Genomic DNA, 12,497 nt, shown 5'->3' on the forward strand with positions numbered 1-12,497 from the left:
TTGTTGTTACTACTATTATTATTATTATCATCAATAATAATATGTATTATTAATAATATAATTAAATATTGTTATTATTATCACTATTTTTATTTTATATTTTTTACTTTTATCACTTTTTTTCACTTAACTTTATTGCTGTCACACTGGGGCTAACAAGCCCCTATATGATAACCTTTGGAGGCGACCTCAGGGGTCTATTAGCCCCCCTATGTCTCTCCTGCCTGCTATTACAGACCATGAAGCTCAGGATTATGATTTCCTGTGTATCCGGAACTTCGGCCGGCTTCTGGCAGCACTAAAGCAGGAAGCGCTGAGATCACAGAGCCGATCGGGGAGCGGACGTTCCTCAGCTAGCTCCCGCTCCCCATCCTCTTAGTGTTTGCCGTGGTCCCGGGTCTCCCAGGGGAATGGAGGACCCTGAAAACCATAGCAGGGGGGGGTGCACATTGGCAGGCATCTGTACAGCAAACATCACCTGCTGAAAGAACCCGATTCCAAGATCATGGCAGCTCCTGGATTGGTCGATCTCGGTATGTACAGGACAGAAGCAGGTCATGTTCTCTATCAGAGTTTGCAATGGATGTTCCTGACTCGGAGCTGACTTTTTTTCTTTTTTGAGCTTCATTTAAACTGCGCTGCTGATCCGCTATCCGGCCTTTTCTTTTCTTCTTCTTTTCTTTTTCCTCTGATCTTTTATGATGTGTTGTAAAAAAGATGTCAAATATGTTAAAAGGGCTGTTGGAGCATTGCACTGCACAGAAGAAATGAGAGCTGTGATCTCTAGCGGTCTCATCTAACCTTCTCCAGTCTATGACTCTTTTCTGAGGCAAATCCCAGTCTCTGACCATCTCCTGTTCTGTGTCTGCAGTCTCTGACCATATCCTGTACTGTGTCTGCAGTCTCTGACCATCTCCTGTACTGTGTCTGCAGTCTCTGACCATCTCCTGTACTGTGTCTGCAGTCTCTGACCATCTCCTGTACTGTGTCTGCAGTCTCTGACCATCTCCTGTACTGTGTCTGCAGCCTCTGACCATCTCCTGTAGTGTGTCTGCAGCCTCTGACCATCTCCTGTACTGTGTCTGCAGCCTCTGACCATCTCCTGTACTGTGTCTGCAGCCTCTGACCATCTCCTGTACTGTGCCTGCAGCCTCTGACCATCTCCTGTACTGTGTCTGCAGGCACTGACCATCTCCTGTAGTGTGTCTGCAGCCTCTGACCATCTTGCAGCCTCTGACCATCTCCTGTAGTATGTCTGCAGCCTCTGACCATCTCCTGTAGTATGTCTGCAGCCTCTGACCATCTCCTGTAGTATGTCTGCAGTCTCTGACCATCTCCCGTACCGTGTCTGCAGCCTCTGACCATCTCCTGTAGTATGTCTGCAGCCTCTGACCATCTCCTGTAGTATGCACTGACTAGTTCTGAGCTCTGGGTCGGTGTTCCAGCCTTTTATATATTTCTATATTGGTGTATTTATTATAATATATATTGTTTCTGGCGCCCAAACCACCATATTCCAGAGCAAGCACTTATGTGCAATTTCATCATTTTTAGAACACCCGGTCACATGACACGATGCCAATTCCCAGCATTTGTCTGTGTAATTGGTTGGGCGCGGTGATTTTGGTGAATAACATGTGACTGTCTGCTTCTCCTTTACACTTATATACGTTCAATGAACACAGTATAATGATGTCCTTGTACTGCAGACACATGTGCCTAATGTGACATACATCCCGTGTGCTGCTTTACTGTGTGTGTGTGTGTGTATACACTGCATTGCCAAAAGTATTGGGCCCCTCCCCCTATTTCTCCCCCAACATCAGTACCTCACCTCACAAATGGTCCAACATTCCCATAGACACACTCCTAAACCTTGTGGACGCCTTCCCAGAAGAGTTGAAGCTGTTATAGCTGCAAAGGGCGGAGCCAACCCAATACTGAACCCTACGGACTAAGACTGGGATGTGTGTGTGTGTGTCTACCTACAGATAAAGGAACTGCACTACAAGCAAAATTTGCCTTATTTTAGTCATTTATTCAACAAAACTATTTATAGCTCTAATGGTGTGCATGGAAAAAGTAAGTACACCCCTGGCATATGCATGCAAATTTCCTTCCATTGCAAGATGTGTGTGGGTTTCCTTGCATGATATTTCCATTTCAGAATCTTCCTAAATATTTTGAGGTCCCCTGCTAGACTCCTAGGCATCCACTACCCTTTGAGGGCCTTGGAGAGTACTATTGAGCTTGGCATGATGACACCACACACACCAATAGCCAAGATAACTCCAGACACTAAAGGGTCTATTTGCAAACAATTTGCAGAGTTGTTGGCTCTGGGAATCTCTCTCAACGTTTCTTTTCAGGTCAAATGTAATGTAATACCACATTATGGCCACTAGATGGAGCATAGGAAATACTTATTTCTTGTGCTCCTCGGCGGCTCCATCCAGTGGCCATAATGCTGTATTACATTACATTCCAGGCATGCATGGTTGCAGAGCCGTTTTGGATTTTACCATAGTGCCTAAACGTATGCACGGTTCCAGTGCCATTTTGCATCATGCCATAGTGCCTACTTAGGCGTGCATGGCTGTGATGCCATTTTACAGTATACCATCGCACCTACCCAGCATGCACAGTTGTATCGCCACATTAACCACTGATGGGAATGGTTTCAGCAGGACACCCATTATTCTCCTTTACCCAGTTATTGGCGTCCGTGGAGGGGATGCAAGGGTTGCGGTGATCGGCAGCCTTAGTGATGTGTAAGGGGGCGGGGCTGTATAGTAGGAATATAACTCTGCACTCGGAGCCAATGCACCGACACACACTTGAAGGGTTTCTGATTTGCATAGTTGCTCTGTCTTGGTGACCCCGAGAGATGAGAAGAGTAGAATGCTAGCCAGGCACTTGGCATTTTCAGAAGGAACTCGGCCAAGTTTTTCCCTCGGGAAAGGTTCAATGTAAAATCTGCTCCTGCAGCATGTCACCTGATCAGTCCTACGTCCTGAACTTTTGGGTTAGATCGGCTGATTTTTGTATAATGGAATTAGAATAAAACATGTGTGCCCCTCTGCACTGGCTTCCTGTATCTGGATAGAAGTCAGGTGGGCGGGCGTGTGGCCTTGGTCATGTTTTGTAGTTGCATTGCACAAGTCCTGGGATCCTATCACCGCCTCCCCCTCCAGCATTACATGTGCATAGAGCAGACCCGCCTTTGTACAGCTCCCTGGCATTGGCTTCATTCACAACTGAAATCTCTTCATCTTCTGTCTTCCAAGTCATTGGGAGATGACACCCCAGGAGCTGCAACATGTTGCTTCATATACAGCACATGCTTGCAGTGCAAGAAAACGCGTGTGGTAGGGATGCACCAATACCGTTTTTTCGGTATCGAGTTGCGATATTTTATTCTCGATATTTACCGAATACTGGAAGTCCCATTTAAGGAAGCCAGGCGACGTGTAAAGACTTGCCACCCGGCTTCCTGATCAGCAGGGAAGCCATCTCCGTGCTTCCTGCTTACCCTGTGACGAGGAGGCATGGAGCCGGCTTTCTGGCCAATCGGGGGGCGGGTAATGACTCACCGTCCTGCTTCCTCATTGGCCATCTTTCCGACCGATCAGGAAGCCAGGCGGAGAGTCATTACACGCTGCCCGGCTTCCTGATCGGCTGGCTCCATGCTCTCTCTTCAAGTGACGAGGCAGCGTGGAGCCGGCTTCCTGGCCAATCGGGAAGCAGGGCAACGTGTAATGACTCACCGCCCGGCTTCGGGCTAGGCATCGGAACATTTGGGCAATTACTCTGTATCAGCACTGATACCGATACTAGTATCGATGCATCCCTTATGTGTAGTCACCTACACCGAGAAGAACAGCTGTAGCCTGACTTCCCTGCAGCCTTTAGCTGAACCTAAACCATGTGACTTTGGCCGGCCAATGGTATTAAAGTGTAAGTAAACCCCAAAATCTATTCTTCAATGTAAATAGCAGAGTTGTCCGCCTGCTGTTTGCACTCCTTAAAGGAGAACTATGGGGTCAGGGCTTTTCCCCATAGTTCTCCTTAGGGTAACGGGAGGACACAAACTAGCATCCTCCCGTCACCCTAGGCTCAGTATACCGCAAGCTGTTGCTCGCGGTATACTGAGACGCTGAAGCGGATCCCGACAATTATGCCGGGATCCGCCCAGCTGCGTGACTGACAGCTAGCTCTGCCTATCTATCGTCCGTTCCACCAGTCAGCGCTGGCGGAGGGGGGAATCCAGCCCCTCCCCTCTCACGGCAGAGAGCTGTGACAGGATCGAGAGGGTTCGCTCACCTCCCGAACTATTGAGCCGACCTGTGACAGTCTCATTGTCACAGGTCGGCTAGAACTATGAGGTGAGTGAAAAGCACCCACCTCATAGATCTCCTTTAACACCTGGCCATTGGGATGCTTCTCAGGTCTATCAGATAGTTGGCCCCAGCAACCAATGAAGCTCACAAAGCAAGCTGACAACTCTGCTGCTAAGTGCGAGGCAGTAGCTTAGCGTTGTCACCCTGCAGCAGGAAGTGCTGTCACTGGCGGGATCTTTGTAACAGATTCACAAACAGAGATTTGCTGATGAAGGCTGTATACAGGGAGGGAGGGTGCAAGAGATGCTGAAAAATACATGTTTTTACATACACAAGGGACATATTTATAAAGCAGTAAAAGTGACTTTTTACTGAGCATTCACTGGTGGTGAATCACTGTTATTTAAAAGCCACAGGCCATAAAGATTCATCTGCGGTGAATGTTTATTAAAGGGTAGTTCCACTTTCTCACAAAATGTGAGAAAATGAACTTGCCATCACAAATCTGCCATCTCTCCGCACCGCCGCTGGTCATACCTTTTGGGTGGACTCGCCATCGCGCCCAGCCGGTCCATACACCACACTGCAGCCCTGCATAATAATATCTAGCAGAACTCTCATTGGTCAGCACGGTCACTTGACCATGCTGACCAATGAGAATCGCATCTTGCACAGTTGTATCGGCTCCTCGCCTGGGCTGGAACGGCTTCCTCGGATGCCACTGCACACTGTGAGCTTCTCACCATGTGCATTAGAAGCTGCAGCAAGTTGGAGACACCCCGCCTCATTTCCTGGAGGATGTCCAGCATCATGTAGCACTTTCCTCCCCAGCCTGACTGGCCCCGCCCCTTTCATTAATTAGATTTCAGTTCTTTCAATCAGGGAGGCTCCGCTTCACATGCGGGTGTTATGTAGAACGTTCTGTATGCAAATGCAGCCTGCCTAGGAAAACCCACTCCTCCAGACTGACCTCCACCCATCAATTCATTTTGATATTTGCATAACTCCTCCCAAGAGCCAGCCCACTGCTTGCATCATGGCTGAGGGCTCTTGAGAGGTGTGGTGAGGCAGGGTGCTGTGATGTGTCCAATTAGCATGTTAATAAGGGGAAGGCAAGGTTTACATCCGTGCTCTCCTCTCGTCTTTTACATCCGTGCTCTCCTCTTGTCTTTACATCCGTGCTCTCCTCTTGTCTTTACATCCGTGCTCTCCTCTTGTCTTTTCAGGGATTGCCGAGCACGGAGAGGAAGAGAATCATCAAGGACCATCCGCTGCCGTTCTCCGCCTTCCTCACAGACAGCTTTGGGCGTCAGCACAATTATCTGCGGATTTCATTGACTGAGAAGTGTAACCTCCGATGTGAGTTCCGGGGAACTGCAGAGCGCTGGCAGAGAACCTTCTATCCGGCTTCCCGATAAGGCCAATCAGGAAGCCGGGGTGGGTAATGATTCGCCGCCCGGCTTCCTGATTGGCCTGGAAGCCGGCCCCACGCTCCCTCGTCACCAAGTGCATCAACCTGGCTTTCTGGCCAATCAGGAAGCCGGGGAGCAGGTAAAGACTTGTCGCCCGGCCTCCTGATTGGTCGGGAAGCTGGCCAATCAGGAAGCTGGGTGGCGAGTCATTACACGCTGCCCGGATTCCTAATTGGCCGGGAAGCTGGCTCCATGCTCCCTAATCAAGTGACAAAGGAGCATGGAGCGGGCTTCCCAGCCAATCAGCGAGTCATTACCCGCCCCTCGGCTTCCTCATTGGCTGGGAAGCCAGCTCCCTGGTGACAGGGGAGCATGGAGTTGGCTTCTCGGGCCAATCAGGAGTCTGAGCAGCATGTAATGACTTGCTTCCGAGTCGCAGTACTAGTATCGGTATTGTTGCATCGCTAGTTATAACCCCGTCAGCGTTTTTTTTTTTTGCCATCTGTGTCCCATTGGGGAGATTTCACTTCCCGTCCAATAGACCCAACAGGAAGTGAGAGGAGATCCCTCCAAGCCAGAGAAATCTCTGATGGTCAGCAGAACGAATGTCCCTATTGGAAGATTTGCCATCTTATCCTGTTTTGGTGACAACCCAAAATTTTTGATCTTGTTTTTTCTTTCGCAGATAACGGTCAGCAGGACAAATAGAGAGGGTGAGGCCTGGTTCACACCCAGGCGTTTTACAGCGCGTTCCTACGCGCTATAAAACTCTCAACATGTGAAAACCAATGATTGCCTATGGGCATGGTTCCCACCTGGGCGTTTTACAGCACGTAGGAACGTGCTGCAAAACGCCCTACGCCCAAAGAAGTACAGGAGCTTCTTTGGGGCATATTTGCCGCGCGTATCCATTAGTATACAGCCGCATAGCCCTCGGAAACGTGTGTTTCGTGCCGTGCATTTTTACCGCGATTTGCGGTTAAAAAAAAAAGCGACAAACGCGCATATTCGGTACACCTAGGTGTGAACCCAGCCTAAATCTTCCTAACATGGACATTCTCTGTTTGTTTACAAACAGGGTTATTCACAAAGGGGTGAAGAGTTTGGAGAAGGCAGGAAAAGTGAACAATCTAGGACAACATAGCTGAACTGGAAAAATCCTCCAATTCAGCTCACTTTCCAAATCAACTATGTTGTCCTAGATTGTTCACTTCTCCGGCCTTCTCCAAACTCTTCCCACTTCTGTGAATAACCCTGATAGTGATTTGCAGGACAATGGTTCCTGTTTTTGGTGTTCCCACTGTCCGGGCGCTTTCTATTTGTTCTGTTATTTATGATGTTTGATTCTATGAAGTTTTTTGTTTTGTTTTAGATTTGTCATTAAATGGCGCAGTGACCCCCAATACAGAGGCCATCAGCCCATTATATTTCTTAACATACCGTATTTGCCGGCGTATAAGACGACCCCCTAATTTTTCAGTTAAAACATACCGTTTTTCCCGGGTTTTGGGCTATACTCATCGTATAAGACGAGTACAGCCCAAAATAATGTTGAAATGCACATTTGTCAGCCCGCTGGATGTGCGGTAATACTGTATGTACGGTAGCTTCGGCTACATACAGTATACCGCGCTAATGACCGCAGTGCACCCCATGATTTTAGACCACCCCACAGCATCATGTGTCATCTAGTGACTCCAGTGCACCCCAGAGCATCCTATGTCACCCCAGTGACTCCTGTAGTCGTTTAAGACGAGTACAGCCCAAAATAATGTTGAAATACACATTTGTCAGCCCGCTGGATGTGCGGTAATACTGTATGTACGGCAGCTTCGGCTACATACAGTATACCGCGCTAATGACCGCAGTGCACCCCATGATTTTAGACCACCCCACAGCATCATGTGTCATCTAGTGACTCCAGTGCACCCCAGAGCATCCTATGTCACCCCAGTGACTCCTGTGCACTCAACAGCATACTGTGTTCTCTAGTGACCCCCAGTGCACCCCGTTGTGTCCTGTGACTCCTGTGCACCCCAAAGTATCTTCTCATCTAGTGACCTCCCACTAATCTGTCAGCCCGCTGGATGTACGGTAGCTTCGGCTTCATACAGTATACCGCGCTGAGCCAATCACGGCGAGCAATGTTTTCTATTAATGAATACAAAGCCTGCTCGGATTGGCAGAGGTTGTGTACATCGCTCGCCGTGATTGGCTCAGCGCGGTATACTGTATGTAGCCGAAGCTACCGTACATCCAGTATTACCGCACATCCAGCGGGCTGACAGATTAGATTGCATACCCGGCGTATAAGACGACCCCTGATTTTCGGGGGATGTTTTTAAGTATAAAAAGTTGTCTTATAAGCCGGCAAATACGGTAATGGTTTGCAGGACAAGGGTTCCTGTTTTTGGCGTTCCCGCTGGCTGGTGCACTTTTTATTTCTTCTGTATTGTATTCTGTCATTTATGTTTTTTTGGTTCTCAGAAGCTGTTTGGTTTCTTTTTTTTTCTTTCTGTTTTGGGTTTGCTATTAAATGACACCGCGACACCCAATACAGGACCCATTAGCTCCTTATATTTGTTTACATGGCAATCTGCAGGACAATGGTTCCTGTTTTTGGCGTTCCCATTGGCAGTGCCGTGTATGATTTGTGACTGACGTCTTGGCAGTTGTGTGTACTATAGAGATTATTCTTGTCTTGCAGGTCAGTATTGTATGCCGGAAGAAGGAGTACCGCTGACCCCAAAGGGCGACCTTCTCAGCACTCAGGAGATCCTCACTCTGGCCAGGCTCTTCGTACAGGAAGGAGTGGACAAAATCCGCCTGACCGGTGGGGAGCCTCTCATCCGACCCGATGTGGTGGACATTATAGGTGAGGCTTTTATTTATTATGCAATCACAGGGATGACTCTTCTGTGGATTGTCCGACCTCTTTATCCTGACCTGTGACTAAAGCTGGGCAATTTCAGACAAGGATAGGACGGAAAAAATACAAAGTTACTTTCAATGAAAATCACATTCCCGAATGATCATTAGATCTACAGATATAGATAGCTGTTATGTGCCAATCCCGACTGGAAAGGTCAAGCTTGGTGCCCCCCCCCCCCCAACATCCGGGGACTCCCTGCTGGTTCAGTCGATCCATCCACCAAAACAGAGGCTCAGGAGGTGGGTCACCTTAAAGGGGTTCTAAACCCTCCCGTTTTTGTGCCTTTATCTACTGCTATCAAAAAAAACCCGCTAAAACAGCGATTTAAACTTTACCTTTTTTTCTTTGCGTGCTCCCGCCCGAGAAAGCGAAACTGTTCCGGCGGCCGCAAAGCCTCTTGGGGCGGGCGCATGCGCAGTTCGGATTCTCGGCCAGGAGACGAGCAGAGATGCAAGGTAAGTCTATGGACGCGTGCACCCACCTGCAGACACCGCGGGATCGGAGAGACAGAGCAGTCAGCGCTGGATAGGAGAGCCGCCGCACCGCTGGAGGGACAGATGAAAACATCGGGAAAGAAGAAGAAGATCGGAATAAGAGACATCATTTAAGGTAAGTGCTGACATTAACATGGGGGGGAGGGGAATTTTTTTTTTAGTTTAATATCACTTTAAGTTCTCATCTATGCACGCCTGTGCAGAGACCTGCTACCGGGAGGGACAGGTATGGTGTGTAATTGCATGCAGCCTCCTGTACATTCCAATGGGAGGAAGCGGCTACACGCGCTGTACAGATGTGCACGCCCATGTGAATGAGCCCTAAAAGTCAAGGTTCAGACATAACTTCAGCTACTAATATCTCTGGATCTACGGATTGCTTTGACATTGTTGCATCAGTTAATAAGATTCTTTCTCATTCTCCTAACCTCAGGAGATTTGGTTGGTCACCAGTTCCTTGGAGCCTTCAGGAAGTTCGGAGATCTTTCAGTTGATTCGAGCAATGTCATTATCTCCTTGCTGATGTTTGAAACAAATTTTTCCTCTCCAGAGCGCGTGGAAAATGTACAATTTCACATTCCACAGTCAGCAATTCTGATTACAAAGGTCAAAAGAGTTCAATATTCACTGTGTCATAGGTCCTTTGAACTGGATACGCTATGGAGATTAGAGAGGACATGTCTAGTTGTAGTCTAACTAGAAAGGGGTGTGGCTTCAGTCACATGATATTTAAAATATAAGCTCTTTTTAATAATTTACTTTTTTCAGCCTTTTTATACTGAAATCACAGGGTGCTGCTGTCAGCTGCGTATGTTCATTGCAGAGAATGGAGAAGCCTCAGATTGCATTGAACTGCGTTCCTCAACCTTTTCTCAGCCACAACACCCTTTAAAAGTAAACAAAATCTTGAGGTGCCCCAGTCTAAAATGTAAAAAATTATGTGGGGTCCCTCCAAAATCCATACTAGACCCTTATCACAGATAGGGTCTGGTATGAATTTTATGGGGGAACACCTGGCAAAAACACAATCACAGCCCCCCCTTTACACCAAGAGCCCCTTCCTTTCACATCAGAGTCCCCCTCTCACACAAGGAGACCCTCCTCAAATCAGGAGCATCCTCCTTTAACATCAGAGTCCCCTCTCTGACACTAGAGGACCCGCCTCAAATCAGAAACCTCCTCCTTTCATTTCAGAGTCCCCCCTCTCACACTAGAAGATCGTCCTTTCACATCAGAGTCCACCCCCCTCTCACACTGGGAGACCCACCTAAAATCAGAAGCCTCCACCTTTCACATCAGAGCGCCCCTCTCACACTGGGAGAGCCTCCAAAAATCAGAAGCCTCCCTCCTCCTTTCACATCAGAGTCCCCCCTCTGACACTAGAGGACCCTCCTCAAATCAGAAGCCCCCCTTCACATCAGAGTCCCTCCTTTCACATTAGAGGCATGAAGCTGTGTAATAATTTTGAGACACCCCTGAACAAGCCAATCAGCATGGAGCCGGCTTCTCTGATACTGGAACTTCCGGTCAGAGGGAGATTTCCCTTTTGCCGCGAGGCAACATGGAGCCGGCTTCCCTGCCAATCGGCATCGAGCTGGTCAAACAGCATGGATGGGAAGCCAGCTCCATGCTGTTTGGATGGCTCGATGCTGATTGCCTAGGAAGCCGGCTCCATGCTAGCAGAAGTACTGGTATCGGTACTCGCCGAACTATAAATATCGGTACTCGTACTCGATAGGGAAATACCGGTATTGATCCCTAAAAATAATAATAATTAATAATAATATAAAATGTATTCATAAAATAATAATAAAGATGTCATGCAGCTGTTTGAGCTGTGAGCTTTGTGTGTCTTTCTTGCTGGCCTTAGGGTGCAGTTAACAATAATGGCACTCAAGCACGACATATTTATTTATTTATTTTTTTTTTGGGGGGGGGGGGGAACATTTCACAAACGGCATGATTTTGCATGCAGCAAGTGTGAATGGGGTCTCATTCTCTAATTCCAGCATTCTCTAGAATTGTTACATTGTAGCGGAGTAACAATCCTGATGATGGATTTATTTCCTGTGATCCTCATCGCCATCTAGTGGCCATAATGTGTTCTTTCACCGTTCACTCTCTTCTTTGTGAATTAACCTATTTGTTACTACTTGCCGTGATATTTGAAGAACATTTGCTCAGTAGAGAAAATAGCCGAAGGACAACTCTCTCAGCTCGACTTCCCTAAACTTCCTGTCCAGTACAAGATCACAAGGGACAGAGCAGTCTACAGCAGCTGTCCATCTACTAGCTTGGAGAAGGGAAAATGAGTTGCCGGCTCTATGTTCACTTGCGGGACTTGCAACGCCAGGTTATCACCCGCTAGTAATTGAACAGACAGTGTGTGGACACTATAACAGGTCTTTATAACCTGGTAAAGTGGCGCAAAAGACATATGATCTTGGTGAGTGGGAACCCTTGGCACAGATGGGCTAACAAATCAGAGGGCAGGGGAGGAGTGCAGCACAACGTTGTAAGTTAAACGCTCCCAGGCACCCTGACAGAGAATGAGGGTAGGGATCCTTCGTCTAGTTGTGTTCGGTGGGTGCCTAATGATGGGGAATGTGTTTTAAAGAGGAGGTGCAGGATCTTGGCGATGGGAAATAGTATAAAGAGGGGCCAAAAGGGGTAAAGGAGAAGGAATAAGGGTCAGGTCTGATGCTGGGCCACGGCTCGTCCGGCATAGTAGGGTGCTCTTGTGCTCTGCACGTTTACCTCACGTAGAAGAGGAAAATTCCCACTCCTCGGGTTCCTTGTATTTGCAAGTTGAGGCTGAGTGAGTCCTCTTAATGTGGGAGGGGTTGTGACAGCCCCAGGGCACACAACATCTCTGTATGCGTCCGTGTCCTTAAATAAACTCCTCTAGAACATGTGCTCCATGCATGCTCTACTTTCTTGTCAGGGCACTGCAATGCAGCAGTGTGACTTGGTCCCATTTAAACCTATTCATTTTTTGGGGTACCTTCTGATGGCATTCGTTGACACCTGTTGAAAACCGGATGCCAGCAGATGCTAATGGATTCGGTGTGAATTGGGCCTCACTCAATTCTTCTTGGCAGAAAAACATGATCAACATGACAGCGGCACATGTGTGTGTGTTGGTACATACAGGGGTGACAACGCTGAGGCACTGCAGGCAGCATTGTCACCTTTAGAAAGGAAGTGGCATTTTCCAAGGACCGGCAGGATCAACAGAAAATATTAATGCATTTGCAATGTAAAATCAATCTCTCTCCCTCCCTCTCCCCTCTCTCCCTCCCTCCCTCCCTCCCTCCCT

The 12,497-nt window shown here is 48.0% G+C and overlaps 1 protein-coding gene across 2 annotated transcripts in view; it reads left to right on the forward strand.

The window, feature by feature from the left end:
• Positions 1 to 12,497, forward strand: part of MOCS1 (molybdenum cofactor synthesis 1) — a 31,111-nt gene that overhangs the window by 4,724 nt on the left and 13,890 nt on the right. For both annotated transcript variants that reach the window (XM_018559246.1, XM_018559247.1), the window contains exons 2-3: positions 5,567 to 5,699; positions 8,460 to 8,627. In XM_018559246.1, the coding sequence (XP_018414748.1) occupies positions 8,471 to 8,627 (157 nt within the window). In that variant the 5' untranslated portion in view covers positions 5,567 to 5,699; positions 8,460 to 8,470. The remainder of the gene's footprint in view (positions 1 to 5,566; positions 5,700 to 8,459; positions 8,628 to 12,497) is intronic.

Source organism: Nanorana parkeri, unplaced genomic scaffold (genome assembly GCF_000935625.1).
Source record: "Nanorana parkeri isolate BGI_ZX_2015 unplaced genomic scaffold, ASM93562v1 scaffold385, whole genome shotgun sequence".
In the NCBI taxonomy this organism is placed as follows: Eukaryota; Metazoa; Chordata; class Amphibia; order Anura; family Dicroglossidae; genus Nanorana; species Nanorana parkeri.